Below are 22,404 nucleotides of genomic sequence, written 5' to 3'. Positions count from 1 at the left end.
ACAAAAGAGTCAGAGACTGTCCCTGCTCCCACCGTTAGGAATCTTACAAGAGCACTGACCTACACATCCATAATATATATACAGACAGACCTCTTAGGTCAGACCCATACAGGCTCCTGATATTTGTCAGCACACTTGAGTCCTGGTCAGTTGATTCTGTAGGCCATATTTTTGTGGTGTTCTCGATCCCTCTGGCTTCCTCCAATCCATGCGCCCCATCCTTTATGGGACTCCCCCAGGCTTCATCTAATATTTGGCTGTGGTCCTCTGCATCATTTCCCATCAGTTTCTAGATGAAGTGTCTTTAATGATGATCATTCTAGGCTCAGCACATCCTGCAAGCACGGTAAACTGTAGTTTGGAGGGTTTGTGGCTATGTTGCTGTCCCAGTCCTCATTGAGACCTTGCTTAGTTCTAGAGGATGGCTGGTTTAGGCCCTGTGTCCCCATTACTAGGAGTCTTTGCTAGTGTCATCCTCGTATATTCTGTGGAGTTTCCATTGTACTGGATTTTTACCTCACTCCGGAAATGCTCCTCAATTCTAGTCATCTCTCCCACTGTTCTCCCCTTCTAACTCTCCACCTGATCCCTCCTGTTCCCATCCTCACCAGCCCCCAGTCCACCCTTGAAATTTCTTTTCTATAGCCCCTTCCCAGGTACATCCTTGTGTTCCTCCATAACTCCTCCTTATACATAGTCTCTCCGGTTATGTAGATTGTAGTATGATTATCCTTTACTTCACAGCTAATGTCCACTTATACGTGTGTTTATGCTATGTTTGTCTTTTTGTCCCCGAGTTACCTCACTTGCGATGATTTTTTTTTCTAGTTCCATCCATTTGCCTGCAAATTTCATGATGTTATATTTTTCTAACAGCTGAGTAATATTTCATTGTGTAAATATACCACATATTTTTTTCTACTTTGGTTGAGGGACATCTAGTTTGTTTCCAGTTTCTGGCTTCTATGAATATAACCTTTATGAACATATTTGAGCCAGTATCCTTGTGGTAGGATTGGGCATCTTTTGGATATATGCCCAAGAGTGGTATAGCTGGATCTCGAGGTATATCAATTGTCAATTTTCTAAGGAAAATTTCTATAGTGGCTGTATGAGTCCTACCAACAATGCAGGAGTGTTCTCCTTTTTCCACATTGTCACCAGGCTGAGCTTGTGTTTTTGATCTTAGCCATTCTGACAGGTGTAGTAAGATGGAATTTCAGAGTTGTTTTGATTTGCATTTCCCTAATGGTTAAGGATGTTAAACATTTCTTTAAGTGTTTTTCAGCCGTTTGAGATTACTCTGGTGAGAACTCTCTGTTTAGCTCTGTATCACAGTTCTAAATTGTCTTATTTGGTTTGTTGATGTTTAATTTCTTGAGTTCTTTGTGTATTTTGAATATTAGCCTCTGTCCGATATAGGGTTGGTGAAGATCTTTTCCTCTTTCATGAAGTCCCAATTTATTAATTGTTGATATTATTGCCTGTGCAATTTTTTTTTGTTGAGAAAGTTGTCTCCTGTGCCAATGTGTTCAAAGCTATTCTCCACTTTCTCTTCTTATGTCTTAAAATCCTTGTAACACCAAGATTACCTTGCATGTTGTTATACCTTTGGAGTTTAAAGCCAGCCTGCTAGCCTGTCTACATACATTTCTAGAATAGTCAGAGCTACAGTAGAGACACCCTGTCAAAAATAAAATAAGTAAAAAAAGAATGAAAATAGAACTTACTAATTTATAGAGTATGAAAACATCTAAAAATTTTAAATTGTATAATTAAGTTCAACTAGGTTATTTGAAATAACAGTTTTAATAAGCAAAGACTTTTGTTTTCTAAAGAGCCAAATATTTATTTACTATCTTACATTTAAAGTGTCCTTGGATAAGTAGCCTGACCTTTGGATTTTGTTTTGCGTTTGTTTTGCCATAATCCTGATGAACTGATGAATTTTTGCAGAGGCCTTTCCTGAGGTTCTCTCAGTTTGTTGTCATCCACTTTAGTAGGGTTGACTCAGTGAGTACCATAAAGGGTCTCCATCAACATGGCACGTAGGCTCATCAGTCGGCTGCAAGTCCACACAGATTGGCATAGCACTTGCTTAAGGTTTCGGCAATTCTGTGGATCCTATCTCTTAAGGCATTTCGGTCTTAGAAGAGGTGATCTTCAGCAATTCCTGTAAAGTAATAATTTCTATTAGAGCTACAGCAGCAGTGCCTTGGATGGGCACAGCAGCAGATTATAGGTGAGACCAAACCTGGACCAACTAAAGCATTAACACAACTCAGTGGCAGGATAGAAAGAGACAATGTTGTTATTATTTTTTAACCAACACCAAGTTAGCTACTTATACTTAATGTGTAGATGTAGAAATTTAGCCTCTGTAACTTTTTCTATGAAAGGAATGGTAATGTGACAGCCATTTTCTCTTTTCTTTTCTCTTAGCGATTCTGGAGGAATTACCTAAATCAGAAGCAAGTCAGAAATGCTGCTGTAGAGAAAGATGCTTTCGTAATGGCTAGTGCAGCTTCCCTTCTTCAGGCGTCCTGGCGTGCTCACTTAGAGAGGCAGCGGTACTTGGAGTTACGAGCTGCAGCTGTCATTATCCAGCAGAGATGGAGGGAACACTATAGGTGTAGGCACAGGGCTGCTACCTGTATACAGTCAAGATGGAAGGGCTACAGGCAAAGGAAGAAGTACAAAGAACAAAGGAATAAAATTATCCTGTTACAGTCAATATATAGAGGATTCCGAGCACGACAGAGGTAATCTTATTTTAATGAAGCAGTTGTTTCTTATGTTTTCATAGTTCCTTTTTTTAAACCTCTGCTTTAATATTTTGATTATGTTTTTATCACTAGACTGTGATAAAACTCTGCCAGTTCTAACCTGTATTGTCTGAGCTTTAGCAAAAGTTAAATAATGTTCAGTGAATTAAATCAGGTTGGAAACCTCTGATTTATGGTCATAACTGCTAAGAATAAACTTGTACATTGGGTTTAATCTTATACATTTGGAAATAGTCAACTTTTTTTTTTTACATTAAAAACATTGATGTCTATTGTACTATACTAAAATAATGATATTAATGGATTTTTAATATAGTTAACCTTTTGTCTAGGCTATCCAGTTAGGAATTATTCATATAAAGAAAAGAAGAAGATAATTTGAACAAGTATAATCAAGTTAGTTTCAGAAACATAGTCATGAGTACAGCATACTAGTCCTAGCTAAATAAGGGGTGGAGGCAGGAAGATTACTTGAGCCTGAAGTTTAATACCACCTTTGAACATAGTTAATGATAGCAAAGCTCCACCTCCAAAAAATATTTCTATTAAAAATATATAGTAAATTGTCTTTATTGGTAACCAAGTGCTGTCTATAACCCATGTTGTTTATTTTTGTATAGATATAAAGCTTTAAAAGAGGAAAGGCTGAGAGAAGCAAAACTAGAGCCTGGACTGGTGCATATCAAGGAGTGTGGACCTCTAGACATTCAGGGTTCAGACCCTTCTGAGTGGGAAGATCGTTCCTTTGCCAACAGAGTGAAAGCCATAGAAGAATGTAAATCTGTGATAGAGAGTAATCGAATTAGTCGTGAGAGTTCAATGGACTTTTCAAAGGAGTCCCCAGACAAGTATCAGGAGAGAGGCAGAAGCCAAAGTGGTACAGACTTACAGGGAGATGTGATTGTAAGACAGAGGCCCAAGTCCTTGGAGGATCTACATCAGAAAAAAGTAAGTCGGGCCAAAAGAGAAAGTCGGAGAATGAGAGAATTAGAACAAGCTATATTTAGTTTAGAGTTGCTGAAAGTCCGTTCTCTTGGTGGCGTGTCTCCTTCAGAGGAACGTAGATGGTCTACAGAATTGATGCCTGAAAGCCTTCAATCTCCACAGGGTACACCTGATAGTGAGAGCTCTCAAGGGAGCTTAGAACTTTTGACCTGTGATGAGAACCAAAAGAGCAAACCAGAGTCCCTCATTTTAGATGACGGAGAATTGAAAATTTCATCACCCAATACATTTACCAATCCAAAATCACAAGATAATGCCCTCAGTGCCTCAAGTGAGATAAGGTCTACATTAGCTGGAAAAGGAGCATCCTCTGACTTAGAGCATTTGAAGAATGGGACTGCAAAGGAAAAGCTTGTCTGTAGTTCTGAACCTATCACTTGCAAACCCCAGATGAGAGACTCTTTTGTTTCAAGCAGTCTGCCTACATTTTTTTATATTCCTCATCAAGAACCTCTGAAAACAAGTTCCCAACTAGACACAAATATCCAAAGAAACAAACTACCAGAAAGAGAAGCCACTTTGAAGACAACTCTTACTCCAGATATTAACAGAGAAGCCAGGAAGTGTCAGTTTTCAGGAGATCAGGTGACTCCTTTGAATACAGATTCTTCATGTATCGTGCTTAAGAAGTTAGAAAAGCTGAATATTGAAAAGGAGAAAAGACAAAAGCAGTTACAGCAGCAGAATGAAAAAGAAATGATGGAACAGATTCGTCAGCAGACAGATATTTTAGAGAAGGAGCGTAAGGCCTTCAAGACAATTGAACAGTCACGAACTGAGGCCTCTGTCTTAGCACCATCCTTTTATCAGCCAAGACAAAGAGTAGAGAGGCCATGTTCTCTGCATATCCAAAATACTCCAAGTAAAGGAGAAGCTGGTGTACTAGGTTCCCCATCAGCAGTCACTAAAAGAGATGCAGCTCTTGCCACAAAAGACAGTCCCTCCATTCATTTGCCTCCAAAAGACCGACCTGTCACCCTGTTCTTTGAAAGAAAAGGAAACCCGTGCCAATCTAGAACTGTCAAGGAATTATCGAAGACAGAAAGAATGGGCACCCAACATGATGCTGCCTGTAAACTTTCTAATAATCGCAGTACCGCAAGAGACCATATTAAGTCACCTCACTCTTACAGCCACAGATCTGATGACCCTTCCAGAGAGGGAAGTTCAAGAGCCATTTTCTTCACACCAAAAGACAATATGATTACTCCTCTGTAAGTGAAATTGGTATTTTTATGTTAAGTGGGGAGTTTCTTTTTCTTTTTATTTTTTTTTAATTCGATATATTTTTAAATTTACATTTCAAATGATTTCCCCTTTTCTGGTTCCCCAGTCCCTGAAAGTCCCATAAGCCCTCTACCCTCCCCCAGTTCCACCATCCACCCCTTCCCACTTTCCTGTTCTGGTATTGCCCTATACTGCTACACTGAGCCTTTCCAGAACCAGGGGCCACTCCTCCGTTCTTCTTGGACATCATTTGATATGTGGATTATGTCTTGGGTATTCCAAGTTTCTAGGCTAATATAAGTGGGGAGTTTCTTACATTAGTTTGTTGAAGTGCTTTTTGTTTTGCTCTGTGTAAATGAATGCTGTTCTAATCGATTTTTTTCTCCTCTGTGTAAAGTATAAATAATTACATCCTAGGAGTCCTTAGATGTAGTTAACACATTTTTTTTTGCATTCTTCATTATTAATTGAAAAACCATTTGTAAAGGGTAGTTTTGTGCTCCTAAGTGTACCAGGCATTCAGCATGTTCTGGTTGCTGTAGGTCTATAAAGTGTAGTGATCCAAACTGGTTATTGTGAGACTTTTAAGAACTTAGCATGTTTTCTCACAGCTGTTGGCCTATTTATGGTCTTCATTAATGTCTTTGTTTTTTTGTGTGGTAATCACATATAAAGCTTAGTATCATAAATTTTAAGTTTATAGTATAGTAGTAGTTATATAAGTTGTTATACAACTTGTCTTTTTCATCTTATAGTGCTGAAATTTGCTCACTAAACAGCTCTTCTTTTTCCTCTCTTCAGTTGCTGGCAACTACCTTCTATTTTATGGTTTTTTGTTTTTATATTTTTGAGGCAGGGTCTTGCCATGTAGCCCTTGCTGGCCTGGAGCATGCTATGTGGATCAGGTTGATATTGAACTCATAGAGATCTACCTGTCTATGTCAACTAATGGCATGCGCCACCATGCCCAAATCTGACTTAAGTTTCCAAGAGTGGAAGTGCTTTATGCATCTATTGTAAGTGGGGATTCTTTTTAGTTTTTATAATTAACCACAGAATTTTATTTCGTAGAGGTCATGAGAAGCTGTTTTCTGATTTAGGTTGTTTTGTTTGTTTGTTTTAAATTCTGATGTTTGGGATCAAACCTGGGATATTATGCATGTTTATCAAGCAGCACCAGGCTTATATAGCTGGCACTCACTGAGTCATGGCCCAGTTCAAGATAACCTTACAACCTTAGACTTCATTTATGAAAGTTAAGTAAAAATTTCTAGTGGAAAAACAATTAACTTATCAACTAGTGTTGTATGTTATTATCTATTTTGAACTAGTCTGATGCTAGTAGTTAAGTCATAACTCCTAAGGAGTTTGAAGTCTAAGGATGAATTTTAAAACTCATAATAATTAATTAGTGCCACAAAAATCTAGGTACTGTTCAAATTTTCATCAGATTCTGACATATTTCTATATAGAAATTTATGTTATATTTATTATAGACTATTATAATGTTATATTATAAAATAATATTATTATTCCTTAGAATATAAAACTAACTTGGGGAGGGTCCCTAAATTCTCATACTAGGGCACATTCCAAATTCCTCTAGGTGCCACTTCCTAAGGGTTCTAATGTTCCCCTACCTCAAGTTTACAACAAACAGTAAACAAATCTTAAGAATTTGATCTTTGGGGAGACAATTTAGATTTAAACTTCAGTAGTTACTGTGTCTCTCTTGATGATGCCTTGCCACTTCACAAGTAAGGACATAGTACAACGTGTTTACTAAGAGCAAATATTTCTCATAATAATAGCATCTAACAAATCAAAAACTTAACCTTGTTCTATCTCTTAGTTTTTTTGTGTTTATTAAAAACTTATATGGTAACAAAAAATAAGCAATCAAGCAATTAGATTCTCTGCTTAATCTAAAAAAAAAATCATCTCGGAGATAGGCCTCTGGGCCCACCTATTGGTGGGACCATTGCTATGTAGGGGTCCAGGAATGTGGAGGAAGTGATTTGAGCACTAGCAGGCACAGGCCCATCACTCTCAACTGCAGACAAAATGTGCCCATCTGCTTTAAGGCCTTGATGCTTGACTTACCTACAATGATGGACTGTAACCTGGAGTTGTGAGCTAAGCAAACCCCTTCTCCCTTAATTTGCTTTTGTCAGAGTATTTTATCGCATCAACAGAAAAGAAACTGAGATAGAAATAAAGTAATATTATAATTCTTGACTAAACTGGACTTCCAGCTCACATTTTCATCATCCAGGGTGTTGCAGAGACTCCCACGGGTTCTCCTATCACACTGTGTTCCAAGGGGTGATGGGATTCACAGTGTCTGTCAGAGATTCTCCAATTACCACCCCGACTTTCCAAAGAGTTCACCAAGGAGAACCATTTCCAGATGTTAGTGGAAGACTCTCAAGACCTAAATAAATGATGCCACTCTTCAAGCAAGGAAGCAACAGCAAGCTATCAGGCCTCCACTTTTCCTTTGCAAACTTGTTTTTTACCCCACTCTCTTTAGTTAAATCCAGACACCTCTGACCGTTTCCTGCAGGCAGAATGCCTCTTTACCTTTTCCCTGTCTTGGAAAGATACATTTTTGAGACAAGGAGAATAAATTCATGTGTGTTTTCCATCTCGAATAAAAAAAGTGTTAGATATATTGAAACAAAAATCAACATAGTATATTGGATATTAGTAGTTATATTTTCATAAAGAATAGGTTAATAAGTTCAATATTAACCTCACTAATAGTACATAGTTGAGGTATCTGGAACTGACACTAAGGATATTGACTGATATTGCTTCGGGGTCCAGATGAACTCTGCACATTGTTCACTATCTCAGGAATGCTGCTGAAGTTGGAACAAATTTTCCATCTCTCTTGGATTAGTTGCTCTGTAAAGAAATTGCCAGATGCTGGAAAGAACCCAGGTATCCCTCAACAGGAGAGTGGATGCAAAAAATGTGGTATATCTACACAATGGAGTACTATTCAGCCATTAGAAACAATGAATTCATGAAATTCTTAGGCAAATGGATGGAGCTAGAGAACATCATACTAAGTGAGGTAACCCAGACTCAAAAGGTGAATCATGGTATGCACTCACTATTAAGTGGATATTAACCTAGAAAACTGGAATACCCAAAACATAATCCACACATCAAATGAGGTACAAGAAGAAAGGAGGAGTGGCCCCTTGTTCTGGAAAGACTCAGTGAAGCAGTATTCGGCAAAACCAGAACGGGGAAGTGGGAAGGGGTGGGTGGGAGGACAGGGGGAGAGAAGGGGGCTTACGGGACTTTCGGGGAGTGGGGGGCTAGAAAAGGGGAAATCATTTGAAATGTAAATAAAAAATATATCGAATAAAAAAAAAGAAAATGTTCTAATCTATAAAAAAAAAAGAAATTTAATGGTTAAACAGTCTTGTCACTGGTTTTTTTTTTTTTAGACAAAATTACACTTTCACAACCCAATATTAATAGTATCTCTATTGTTTGGAGCACACTTAATTTTTGCTTAATAACAGTTCTTATTCTGCCATTGTTAGTATTAGCCTCAAGTTTTAAAGATAAGATAGTGGTTAGAAACTTACAAGAGTTCAAAAAGTGATCTTTTCTAACTAGTAGGAACATCCCAAAGTAAAACAAGATCTTCATTACTATCATATATTTTATGCTTATATGAAAAACCAGTTTAAGACAAGAATCCTAAAAATGGAAGGGATTTAGAATTTTTATTTTCTTATTATTGGATTGGCTTTGGTTCTTTTTTTAAAAAATTATTTTTATTTTCTTTGCATTGGTGTCTTGTCTGCATGTAGGTTTATGTGAGGGTGTCAGATCATGAAGTTACTGACAGTTGTGAGCTGCCATGTGGGTGTTGGGATTTGAACCTAAGTCTTCTGGAAGAGCAGACAGTGCTCTTAACCACTGAGCCATCCCTCTAGCCCCTTGACTTTTGTTCTTAACTAATTTTGCTACTACCTTTCTTAAATGTATGCCACCATAGTAGACTGTATCCAGTGATTATTGCAGAGCCCTCTATGCATTCATCATGCATGTAGATTCTTGATTATACTATTGATTGGATAAGAAGAATAAATCTGGGGATTTGGGAGGTGGTTCAGTGGCTAAGAACACTTGTTATACAAGCATGAAGACCTGGGTTTGGATCTCCAGCATCCACATTAAAGCTGACTGTGGCTGCACACATCTGTAACCCTAGTTCTGTGGTGGCCAGTGGAGACAGGAACATTGCTGGAGTTTTCTGGCCAGTCATCTTAGCCAAAGAAAAAAGTACACCCCAGATTCAGTGGGAGATCCTATCTAATGGAGATAGGCAGATAATAACACAGCAGGACACCCAGTTTTGTCCTCTGGCTTCCATAGGATAATGCACAGACATGTGCAGCTGCCTACTTATATGCATGTGTGCATACCTGCATACACACGTGCACATGATATCAGAATAAATATAATAAATGAGGTTCTGAGATTGACTAAGAATTGGAATTATTTATAGAATTTTCTAGACTTCTTTGACTTGTTCTGTCCTTTTGTAGTTGTTGTTCTTTTGTTGTTGTTGTTGTTCTATCCTTTTAATTTATAATTTATAGCAGGGTGTGGGGGCACAACACTCAGTAGGCAGAGGCAGGTAGATCTAAGCCCAAGGCTAGAACTACTTGGTGAGTTCTGGGAGAGACAGGGCTCTGTAGAGACACTGTCTCAAAAAACAAAAACAAACAAAATTATAATTCATGATATACTTTAGGAATATCTACTAGAAATTGAAATACAATCCTGTTTATTTTATTTAAAGTGTACACAGTGGAAATCCTCAAGTCCACAAACAAGATGAACCAGCTTGGAAACCTAAGTTAGCAGGGCTGGGGCAACGAGAGGTAAGTATTGGATCTTATTTATCTTTTAATTAAAATAGGTGCACATTATTTTGGAATTTACCGTTTTTATAGGTAGAACATCATATCTACCCATTTATTTATTTATTTTTTCAAAAAAAAAGCTATAGGCTAAGCCTTTTATAATTAGGAAGGTGTGTATTAGTCAAGAATGGTACCCTAAAACTACAGATTATATTACAAGACAGAAGTTGCTAAGGCAAAAAAAAAAAAAAAGGACAGTTTGTTGGTGTGACCTCTTTTACTGAAGGATGACTATGAAGAATAATAGTGTAAACTTAACTTGGATCCTTATCTGTTGTTCACAATAATGAGTATGGGTTCTTTTTGTTCCTCCCTGTTACTTCTGCTAATAGACAGGGCATAGGGCATGGTGGGGTGGAGGGAAGTTTCCAGACACTCATGAGCCCGCTTTCATTGGCATCTTCTCCCAAATTACAAAAACAAAACGTTGTTGTGTTATTTGTTTTATCATTTGGTCAAGCAGGTTGCCAGACCGGCCCATAAAAAGAAAGCTCGAATGGCGCGGACGCGCTCCGATTTCTTGACTAGAGGTACTTTTGCCGATGGGGAGGGGGATACAGAGGAAGATGATTACGATGACATTATTGAGCCCCTTCTCTCCCTTGACCAAGCTTCTCACTCTGAGCTAGGGCCTGTATCCAGCCTGGGTCAGGCCTCTCACAGTGACTCCGAAATGGTAATTTTTACAGCAATAAGAAAAAACAGCAAGCACATCTGCTCGGAGTAGTCTTTGCTAATCTAAAGCTAACCTTCACAGCTTTTTTCCATATAATGGCTTGTACATGAGAAGCCTCAGTGAACACAGCAACAAAATCTAAGTCTAATTTAATAGAACTCAAATAAGGGGCACTTTAATTGTATATATCAAATGATAGATTAAGCAAAATTAAGATGATTTAAATTAGCACTGATGTAGAAATGTTGACTATTTTACCTTTAAAAGTCTAGTGTAGGAATTGCATGTTTTTTAATTTTTATTTTTGTAAAGGTCCAGATAATAAATATTTTAGACTTTGTATATCATGATTTTAGTTGCTTAAAGTTACTTAATATTGACCACTACCATGTAAAAGCAATCATAGATAATAAGATGAAAATGGGCATGGCATTTTAATAAATATGCAGAACTAGGCAATGGGTTTTATTTGACTTACTGGTTAGAGTTTTCTGACCTGGTATGTAGAGTAAGATACCTGTTAAATAAACTCATACTTTAACTGAAAGACTATTCACTTAAAATTAAAGGCTGGGGAAGCTTTAAAGTTCCTACCTTCTCCTTTCTGGTAAGTAATAGAAAAGAAACAAGACTTTTGTATAATGTAAGTGCATGGTGGAACACAGCTATCTTAAGTTCAAGGCCAGCTTGAACTATACAGTGATACCATGTCTCCCAAAGGCTAAGATGGATATGATCACACATTTAGAAGGCTGGGGCAGGATGATTGTCAACTTTTGGTACCAACATGAGCTACACAGTTGAAGGCCAGGCTAGATTAGAAAGCAAAGCCCTGTCTCAAAAAACACCAATGGAAACAAGCATGTACATGCAAGCCTGATCTCTAGCAAAGTACAGGCACAAGTAATTAATGAGCAAAAATCATCCTGGACCAAGCCAGCCAAATAGGTTATGTATAGTATGAATTTGTTTTAAAGAGAAATTAAAACATTTTATTTGGGTTTCAATAAACTTGTACTCATTTTGGCTAAGAATATAACTGTTATCATCTGAAGCAAAATTAGGGTACCATATTACATGTATGATTGTATTTACAGTTATCTTAGGATGAAGAGTTTAATTCTTGGAGCTGAGATAGCTGCTTAGGAGGTAAAGTGTTTGCTGTTCAAGGTACTAAGTTTAGACTCCTAGTGCCCATGTAAAAAGCTAAACATGCTGGCATGAGCCCTTGATTTCAGAGCTTAGAGGTGAGGATGAGGAATCCTAGGGGTCCAGTGGTTAGTTAGCTTTATCAAATGGTCTAGCTCCAGATTCAGTGAGAGACTCTGCCTCAAAAACAAAACAAAACAAAACAAAAAACAAACAAACAAAAAAACTAGATAGCCAAGCATTGTGGCATGTGCCTTTAATCCTAACACTTGGCACTTTAGTGGTAGAGGCCACCTTGGTCTATATATTGTCAGGCCAGGCTATCCAGGTTACATAGTGAGAAAAAGACTGATAGAGGAAGACACACTGATGCATGCTCACACACTTTATTCTATGATTGTTCTAAGAAATGACAATATAGAGACCATAATAAACTAAGTCTATTAGCAACTAAAACAATTTGTGGTTGATGAAATAGTTCTTATTCCCCTATATAAATTGGCTCTCTAATCTTTAATGTCTGTTTACTGTGGAAGATTCTTATGATGGTCTTTGAGTCATTACATATTTGAGGTTTAAACTGTTATGTTTGAATTATATTTAGATCAGTTAGAATTTTTCTAGATTTTTCAAATATTCTGATTGTATTCATCTCTTGTGGAAGGCTAGACTCAGTTTTTAAGTGGTAATGTTGATATTCTGTAGAGGAAGAAACAAAGCAAAACAAAACAAAAAAGCAGGACATGCTCCCTAATAAAACAAAATGAGTTATAGACCTGAAAATTGCAGAAGTTGGACACGATCTGTATATTCTTCTGTTAAAGTGTATAAGTAGAGCTTAGATCTCCCAACAGTAGGATTAAGTAACTGTTATGAAGGTGCCCTATATTTGAGTTATAATAGTGAGTATGTATATATAGTAAATAATACATATATACACACACATATATATATATAATAGTTAAAATTTTATATGTAACAAACAAATCTTCCTGAAAAATATACTGTTATCTAGTTTGTATAGATTTATTGTTTATGGAAGAACTTAGCACTTTATAACTGCTGCTTTGTTCCTGAGAGTTTCTTTTGTAACAATCCTTAGTCCTTTCAGTGGTAGAATACTATTCACACTGGGAACTCTTGCTGGGATCAGCCAGGAAGTTAGGCTTTCTGCTTGGAGCCTTTAGCTCCTTCTGGTGTTGTAGCCTCTGTTCACCTGCTTGACAGTCACTGCATGCCCGTAGTTGTAGAGCACCTTCCTGCACAGTGTGTTGACACCGCTGGCTTTCTTGCTATCCTGTTTAGCCTATTTTAGGAACAGCTGGTGGTGCTGGTTTCTGATGGGTGCTTGCATGAGGAAGCTTTGCTGGTAGATATTTACTGGAGTGGGGGTGTAGCGGGAAGGGAAGAAATGGTTTTAAAATGTGTTTCTCTGATGATTCTGAAAATGTGTCATATTCTAATTCTGATACTGTGATGGTGAATCTTAAGTTTATAAGGCGAATTTATTGCATTCTCAAAATGCATGTTTTTCAAAAGTGGATTTGAGTTTATTGGGTGCATGAATTTCTAAAAAATGGATTTTTCCCCCCTGGGCAAAATGGTGTTATCACCAGTATTTCCTAACAAGGGAGTATGGTATTAGTTCTTAGCAGAAATGACCATGTATGTGCTCTTTTAGTTTTAAAGTCACTGATCTTACAGGATTAAAAACAATTGCAAATTAATCACCTAAAGGGAATTTGAAATAAACCCTACATCTGAAGATGGTTAATTAATAATCATTGATGTTGTAGGAAGAGGGTAGGCAAGGGTTATAGTTTCCCACTGCTGTGACTTTTATGATTCTTTGAAAGCTTCTTTTTTAAACTGCAGTTTAAATACTCTGTGTGCTGTTCTCCCTTGGATTGTGTGTCTACCATATTGGTATTTACTCAAGAAGAAAAAAAGTATATTCTGCTAAGCTACTTTTTAAAGATAACTTTCTGTTTTAGTGTTTAGTTTTTCAGTATATCTTCTAGATGATGATTTAGTAAAATTGTTTTCATTCCTTATCTGTGAAATGAGTTTAGGAAACATGCATTTCTACACATAGTTTTTTCCTGCCATTACCCAGATTTAAACCACCTAAAGTAGTGCTGTTGTTATGGCATAGTTCCTTGTTAATTCTTTTTCCTTTAAAGAACTTAGTTTTTTAAGCCATATTTCCTAATGCAGTACAGCTTGGCACACTTCACTTTTTGTTGTTTATAAAGTTATTGGTTTCATCTGACTTTAAATATTTATTTCCATAGAAGTCTGGAACATGGTTTTTTATGATTTAAAAAAAAAAATCCCTGTGTTTGATTACTCCTCTCTTCCCCTGTTTTTAAGATAGTGTCTCATTATAGCCTGGCTGGGCTGAAACTTACTATAGTAGACAGTGCTGGCCTAGAGCTCTTAGAAATCCCTATATTAAATTACATGTTCTGACAAAGGAAAAAAAGCTCTACTTCCCAAATGTTGGTGTTAAAGGTCTGCGCCACCACACCCACTTGACTATTTTTTACTTATAAATTTGTGTTTATACCTAAAGTAACAACATAGTAAAGTGATAGACCTAGTCACGTGGTTCTGTTGCTTGGTTCTATGAGTAAGCAATATATCCTTTGTGGTAATTGAAAAGAGAAAGGGTGTACCTTCCCAAGGCATGGCCCAGTAACCTAATTCTTCCCACTAGTCACTGTCTATTTCATCTTTTACAAAGAGGGATACTTCTTATTTATCATGCTCATTTTTCCATTTCCTACTTCATTGGTTTCTCCTTTTATTTATGTCGAATGATTAGTTGATAAAAGTACTCTGTTCCTAGTATAAAGTTTCAAAATACACCCATGATCTCACCCTCTTCCTTATGCCGTCCTTGATATTTTCATTATGTTTTGTATACTGATCTGTCTCAGGCTGAGAATGGTAAGGTAAATCCTCTATTCCTTCTTATTTGTGGCTTTTATTATTTAAAGAAGCACTCTGTCACATTTAATGCTCTTTATTTTTAGTTATTGTTATTAATATCTCTGATTCTCTTTCCTTATCTCTTCCATTTAGTTGATATGCCTTTGCTTAACCCTTTATTTTATCCTCACTTAAATGTTTTCTATAGAGTCTTAATTTTCCTTTCATGGGTGAATCTGATCTGATAGACCAGTTATAACTCTGTTTTTATTTTTTAAAGGACTGAATCACCATATCTAACTCAGTCAGTTTTTAATAAGTAATACCTAATTAATTCGCATCACCAGACAACTGTCAGTCATTCTGCTCTCTCATCTCTTTATACTGTTTTCAGAGCTTTTCTTCTTTGTCAGAACATATAATTTAATAGTTTTTGTTTTAAGTTCCCACTTTGTGTTCACCTTTTACCTACTAAATTTATTTGCTAAGATGAATCAGGAAGGACTTAAAACACTCAGTTATTTTAAGTCATATCTAGGTTATGGAAATCTAGAACTCTGCTAACTTATATTTTTTTTCTGTAGCCTTCATATTTTAGGAACCATCTTGACTACATTAAATCCATGATTTAGGGGCTGTAGAAATGGTTCAGTGTTTAAGAGCTGGTTGCTCTTATTTCTTTTTTTTTTTTTTTTTTTTTTTTTTTTATTTGATATAATTTATTTACATTTCAAATGATTTCCCCTTTTCTAGCCCCCCCCCCACTCCCCGAAAGTCCCGTAAGCCCCCTTCTCTTCCCCTGTCCTCCCTCCCACCCCTTCCCAGTTCCCCGTTCTGGTTTTGCCAAATACTGTTTCACTGAGTCTTTCCAGAACCAGGGACCACTCCTGCTTTCTTCTTGTATCTCATTTGATGTGTGGATTATGTTTTGGGTATTCCAGTTTTCTAGGTTAATAACCACTTATTAGTGAGTGCATACCATGATTCACCTTTTGAGTCTGGGTTACCTCACTTAGTATGATGTTCTCTAGCTCCATCCATTTGCCTAAGAATTTCATGAATTCATTGTTTCTAATGGCTGAATAGTACTCCATTGTGTAGATATACCACATTTTTTGTATCCACTCTTCTGTTGAGGGATACCTGGGTTCTTTCCAGCATCTGGCAATTATAAATAGGGCTGCTATGAACATAGTAGAGCATGTATCCTTATTACATGGTGGGGAATCCTCTGGGTATATGCCCAGGAGTGGTATAGCAGGATCTTCTGGAAGTGAGGTGCCCAGTTTTCGGAGGAACCGCCAGACTGATTTCCAGAGTGGTTGTACCAATTTGCAACCCCACCAGCAGTGGAGGAGTGTTCCTCTTTCTCCGCACCCTCTCCAACACCTGCTGTCTCCTGAATTTTTAATCTTAGCCATTCTGACTGGTGTAAGATGAAATCTTAGGGTTGTTTTGATTTGCATTTCCCTAATGACTAATGAAGTTGAGCATTTTTTAAGATGCTTCTCCGCCATCCGAAGTTCTTCAGGTGAGAATTCTTTGTTTAACTCTGTACCCCATTTTTTAATAGGGTTGTTCGGTTTTCTGGAGTCTAACTTCTTGAGTTCTTTATATATATTGGATATTAGCCCTCTATCTGATGTAGGATTGGTGAAGATCTTTTCCCAATTTGTTGGTTGCCGATCTGTCCTCTTGATGGTGTCCTTTGCCTTACAGAAACTCTGTAACCTTATGAGGTCCCATTTGTCAATTCTTGCTCTTAGAGCATACGCTATTGGTGTTCTGTTCAGAAACTTTCTCCCTGTACCGATGTCCTCAAGGGTCTTCCCCAGTTTCTTTTCTATTAGCTTCAGAGTGTCTGGCTTTATGTGGAGGTCCTTGATCCATTTGGATTTGAGCTTAGTACAAGGAGACAAGGATGGATCAATTCGCATTCTTCTGCATGCTGACCTCCAGTTGAACCAGCACCATTTGTTGAAAAGGCTATCTTTTTTCCATTGGATGTTTTCAGCCTCTTTGTCGAGGATCAAGTGGCCATAGGTGTGTGGGTTCATTTCTGGATCTTCAATCCTGTTCCATTGATCCTCCTGCCTGTCACTGTACCAATACCATGCAGTTTTTAACACTATTGCTCTGTAGTATTGCTTGAGGTCAGGGATACTGATTCCCCCAGATTTTCTTTTGTTGCTGAGAATAGTTTTAGCTATCCTGGGTTTTTTGTTGTTCCAGATGAATTTGATAATTGCTCTTTCTAACTCTGTGAAGAATTGAGTTGGGATTTTGATGGGTATTGCATTGAATCTGTATAGTGCTTTAGGCAAAATGGCCATTTTAACTATATTGATTCTACCGATCCATGAGCATGGGAGGTTTTCCCATTTTTTGAGGTCTTCTTCCATTTCCTTCTTCAGAGTCTTGAAGTTCTTGCCATACAGATCTTTCGCATGTTTGGTAAGAGTCACCCCAAGATACTTTATATTGTTTGTGGCTATTGTGAAGGGGGTCATTTCCCTAATTTCTTTCTCAGCCTGTTTATCCTTTGAGTATAGGAAGGCCACTGATTTGCTTGAGTTGATTTTGTAACCTGCCACTTTGCTGAAGTTGTTTATCAGCTGTAGGAGCTCTCTAGTGGAGTTCTTTGGGTCACTTAGGTAGACGATCATGTCGTCTGCAAATAATGATAGTTTGACTTCCTCCTTTCCAATTTGTATCCCTTTGACCTCCTTATGTTGTCGAATTGCCCGAGCTAGTACCTCAAGTACAATATTGAAAAGATAAGGAGAAAGGGGGCAGCCTTGTCTGGTCCCTGATTTCAGTGGGATTGCTTCAAGTTTCTCTCCGTTTAGTTTGATGCTGGCTACCGGTTTGCTGTATATTGCTTTTACTATGTTTAGGTATGGGCCTTGAATTCCTGTTCTCTCCAAGACTTTAAGCATGAAAGGATGCTGAATTTTGTCAAATGCTTTTTCAGCATCCAATGAAATGACCATGTGGTTTTGTTCTTTGAGTTTGTTTATGTAGTGGATTGTATTGATGGATTTCCGTATATTGAACCAACCCTGCATTCCCGGGATAAAGCCTACTTGATCATGGTGGATGATCGTTTTGATGTGTTCTTGGATTCGGTTGGCAAGAATTTTGTTGAGTATTTTTGCATCGATGTTCATAAGGGAAATTGGTCTGAAGTTCTCTTTCTTTGTTGGATCTTTGTGTGGCTTTGGTATCAGCGTAATTGTGGCTTCGTAGAAGGAATTGGGTAGTGTTCCTTCTGTTTCTATTTTGTGGAATAGTTTGAAGAGTATTGGTGTTAACTCTTCTTTGAAGGTCTGGTAGAATTCTGCACTGAAACCATCTGGTCCTGTGCTTTTTTTGGTTGGAAGACTTTCTATGACTCCTTCTATTTCTTTAGGCTTTATGGGACTGTTTAGATGGTCTAGTTGGTCCTGATTTAATTTTGGTATTTGGTATCTGTCAAGGAAATTGTCCATTTCCTCCAGATTCTCCAGTTGTGTTGAGTACAGGCTCTTGTAGTAGGATCTGATGATTTTTTGGATTTCCTCAGTTTCCGTTGTTATGTCTCCCTTTTCATTTCTAAGTTTGTTAATTTGGATACTTTCTCTGTGCCCTTTGGTCAGTCTGGCTAAGGGTTTATCTATCTTGTTGATTTTCTCAAAGAACCAGCTCCTAGTTTTGTTGATTTTTTGTATGGTTCTCTTTGTTTCTACTTGATTGATTTCGGCCCTGAGTTTGATGATTTCCTGCCTTCTACTCCTCCTGGGTGAAATAGCTTCTTTTTGTTCTAGGGCTTTCAGGTGTGTCATTAAGTTGGTAATGTATGCTCTCTCCATTTTCTTTTTGGAGGCACTCAGGGCTATGAGTTTTCCTCTTAGCACTGCTTTCATTGTGTCCCATAGATTTGGGTATGTTGTGTTTTCATTTTCATTGTGTTCTAAAAAGTCTTTAATTTCTTTCTTTATTTCTTCCTTGACCAAGGTGTCATTGAGTAGAGTATTGTTCAATTTCCACGTGTATGTGGGTTTTCTGTTGTTTCTGTTGCTATTGAAGACCACTTTTATTCCATAGTGATCAGATAGGAGGCATGGGATTAGTTCTATCTTTTTATATTTGTTGAGGTCTGTCTTGTGACCAATTATATGGTCGATTTTGGAGAAGGTACCATGAGGTGCTGAGAAAAAGGTATATTCTTTTGCTTTAGGATAGAATGTTCTATATATATCAGTTAAGTCTAATTGGTCCAAAGCTTCAATTAGTTTTATTGTGTCCTTGTTTAGTTTCTGTTTTCCTGATCGGTCCATTGAGGAAAGTGCAGTGTTGAAGTCACCCACAATTATTGTGTTAGGTGTAATGTGTGCTTTGAGTTTTAATAGAGTTTCTTTTATGAAAGAGGGTGCCCTTGCATTTGGAGCATAGATGTTCAGGATTGAGAGTTCTTCTTGTTGTATTTTTCCTTTGACCAGCAAGAAGTGTCCCTCAGAGTCTCTTTTGATGACTTTGGGTTGAAAGTCAATTTTATCTGATATTAAAATGGCTACTCCAGCTTGTTTCCTGAGACCATTTGCTTGTAAAATTGTCTTCCAGCCTTTTACTCTAAGGTAGTGTTTGTCTTTGACCCTGAGGTGTGTTTCCTGTAAGCAGCAAAATGTAGGGTCCTGTTTACATATCCAGTCAGTTAGTCTGTGTCTTTTTATTGGGGCATTGAGTCCATTGATGTTAAGAGATATTAAGGAATAGTGATTGTTATTTCCTATCATTTTTGACGTTATTTTTTAAATTTGATTGCTTAACTTCTTTTGGGTTTGATGAAAGGTTACTATCTTGCTTTTTTCAGGGTGGAGTTTCCCTCCTTGTATTGGTGTTGTCCTCCTATTATCCTTTTTAGGGCTGGGTTTGTGGATAGATATTGGGTGAACTTGGTTTTGTCGTGAAATATCTTAGTTTCTCCATCTATGGTGATTGAGAGTTTTGCTGGATATAGTAGTTTTGGTTGGCATTTGTGTTCTCTTAGAGTCTGCATGAGATCTGCCCAGGACCTTCTAGCCTTCATAGTCTCAGGTGAAAAGTCTGCTGTGATTCTGATAGGTCTTCCTTTATATGTTACTTGGCCTTTTTCTCTTACTGCCTTTAGTATTCTTTCTTTGTTTAGAACATTTGGTGTTTTGATTATTATGTGACGGGAAGTATTTCTGTTCTGGTCCAGTCTGTTTGGAGTTCTGTAGGCTTCTTGTATATTCATGGGCATCTCTCTCTTTAGGTTAGGGAAGTTTTCTTCCATAATTTTATTGAAGATATTTGCTGGCCCTTTAAGTTGTAAATCTTCATTCTCATCTATGCCTATAATCCTTAGGTTTGGTCTTCTCATTGTGTCCTGGATTTCCTGGATATTTTGGGTTACAAGCTTTTTGCACTTTGCATTTTCTTTAACTGTTGAGTCCATGGTTTCTATGGAATCTTCAGCATCTGAGATTCTTTCTTCTATCTCTTGTATTCTGTTGTTGATATTTGCATCTCTGTCCCCTGATTTCTTCCCAAGGCTTTCTATCTCCAAAGTTGTCTCCCTTTGAGTTTTCTTAGTTGTTTCTACTTCTGATTTTAGATCCTGGATGGTTTTGCTTAGCTCCTTCCCTTGCATGTTTGTGTTTTCCTGTAATTCTTTAAGAGATTTTTGTGTTTCCTCTTTCATGAGCTCAGCCTGTTGACCAAAGTTCTCCTGTATTTCTTTAAGAGATTTTTGTGTTTCGTCTTTCATGACCTCAGCCTGTTGAGCAAAGTTCTCCTGTATTTCTTTAAGTGTTTTTTGCATTTCCTCCTTGTTGGCTTTTGTATTCTCCTGGATTTCTTTCAATGATTTTTGTGTTTCCCTTGCAAGGGCTTCTAACTTTTGATCCATTTTCTCCTGAATGTCCTTCATGTGTTCCTGTACCAGCATCATGACCAGTGATTTTAAATCCAAATCTTGTTTTACTGGTGTGATGGGGTATCCAGGACTTGCTGGTAGAGGAGAATTTGGTTCAGATGTTGCCATATTGCCTTGATTTCTGTTAGTGACGTTTCTGCGTTTGCCTTTTGCCATCTAGCTCTCACTGGTGTTACTTGGTCTTGTCAGTGCTGGACTCACCAGTGCAAGCTGCCCCTTCCCCGTTGGCCTCTGGTGCACAGCTTACACTCTGCACTGCCTATAGACAGGGTGCTGTTGTCCAGGCTGTTCAGATCCCGAAGCAGGCACCTGAAGGCTCCCGCTGGGGCCCGCAGGATTTATTGGAGCACACCGACTTCTCCCAGCTGGCCGCCCGGAAGCCCCCACTAGCCTCTTGAGGGACCTGGAGATGTGGCGGCCACCCAGGCTGATCTGAAGCGGAGAGAGTTGAGCTGGGGGCTTCTGCCTGAGGCCTTGCCCCAGATTGTGTCTGTGGACCAGGTGGAACCCGTGTGCACCCCCAGGGAGCTCCGAAGGTGAATGTTGCTGTGACCTCCCCTGTGCTCCGCTCACTCTGCTGGGCAGCCGATTTCCCCAACCGGGCTGGCGCACACTAGTTTAGCCTTGTCGCCTGGGCCCTGAGTCCAGGCAAACGCCTGGGAGGCCAAGGTCCGAGCAAAGTTCCCCTAGGGCTATGTCTGTTATTTGGGTCCGCCAGGTGACCCGGATGGCGGGCGTGCGCGTCCGCGCTCCGCGCAAGCACCGGGAGAGTCTGTTGTGCTAATAACCTCCTGGGCTGGTTGACACACAGATGGCCCACCAAGCCGCCCAGTTCTTGGGGTCAGTCCTGTGCCTTTTGGGGCCTAGACCCCCGTTTTGTTAGCCTCAGGCTACGCTTGTTAGCAGTCTCTGCCCTCCCGAGCACTCTGGCTCCTGTAGGCAAAATGGCGGCGCGTGCACCGGCCGGGGCAAAAAAAAAACTCCTGGCTGGGTTGGCGCCCCGATGGCCACTCGAACAGCCCAGGGCCTGGGTGCAGGCCAACGCCCGTCTGGCTCCGACCCCTGCGGTGTTGGGCCTAGGATTATGTTTGTGTACCTCAGTCTGACCGATCTCTGGAGCCCGGGATCAAGATGGCGGTGAGACTCTCCTGACTGGCGGGCAGCCGAGTTCTGAAGTGGCTTCCGTGCAGCGAAAGGCTCCGCAGAACCGCAGTTGCTTGCTGCCCGGCTGGTCAGCGAAGGTCAGTGGTCGTGGGCGCAGGGCCTAACTGGACCCTGTGTCGCCTTGGTTCCACCGCTGATGGCCCTTCAGCTGGAGCAGCCACTGCTACCGCCGCCGCCGCCGCCGCCGCCGCCGCCGCCCCTCCCCCGCTCTTATTTCTATGTGGTAGTTTACAGCCATCCAGTCTCTCCTACAGGCATGTCCATTGTCATGCATACAAGCAAATCTTTCATATGTATAAAGTAAAATAAATATCTAATAAAATAAATCTATTATTTATATTTTAAGTCAGTGGTTCACCATTACTATGCCTAAATGTTTTGAAACTTCTGTTGTATAGATAGCTTTATGCAGTATTATCTTTGCCATTCTAATTCTCTATTATTTTTGATTTATTTGATCTTTTAATTTGGAATGATCAGACTTTGGTGTCAGGTGTAGGATAAGATTTCAAGTTGATCATTTTAGATTAGTGATCAATTATACCTACTAGACTCTTTCTGTATGTA

At 38.8% G+C, this 22,404-nt stretch overlaps 1 protein-coding gene and 1 long non-coding RNA gene across 8 annotated transcripts in view; one reads left to right on the top strand and one right to left on the bottom strand.

Annotated features, from left to right (window-relative positions):
- Myo9a (myosin IXA) overlaps positions 1-22,404 on the top strand; it is a 229,491-nt gene that overhangs the window by 142,888 nt on the left and 64,199 nt on the right. For 6 of the 7 annotated variants that reach the window (XM_052188139.1, XM_052188138.1, XM_052188140.1 and 3 more), the window contains 3 exons: positions 2,443-2,762; positions 3,407-5,005; positions 9,853-9,934. In XM_052188139.1, the coding sequence (XP_052044099.1) occupies positions 2,443-2,762; positions 3,407-5,005; positions 9,853-9,934 (2,001 nt within the window). Of the gene's footprint in view, positions 1-2,442; positions 2,763-3,406; positions 5,006-9,852; positions 9,935-10,439; positions 10,653-22,404 lie in introns of all 7 variants that reach the window. The other variant, XM_052188141.1, reaches the window with a different exon arrangement.
- The window catches only part of LOC127688962 (uncharacterized), a 77,594-nt gene continuing 57,036 nt past the window's right edge, over positions 1,847-22,404 (bottom strand). The window contains exon 3 of the long non-coding RNA XR_007978796.1: positions 1,847-2,173. This is a non-coding gene — a long non-coding RNA (uncharacterized LOC127688962). The remainder of the gene's footprint in view (positions 2,174-22,404) is intronic.

Source organism: Apodemus sylvaticus, chromosome 7 (genome assembly GCF_947179515.1).
Source record: "Apodemus sylvaticus chromosome 7, mApoSyl1.1, whole genome shotgun sequence".
NCBI classification, from domain to species: Eukaryota; Metazoa; Chordata; class Mammalia; order Rodentia; family Muridae; genus Apodemus; species Apodemus sylvaticus.
This window is presented reverse-complemented; position numbering and strand designations above follow the sequence as displayed.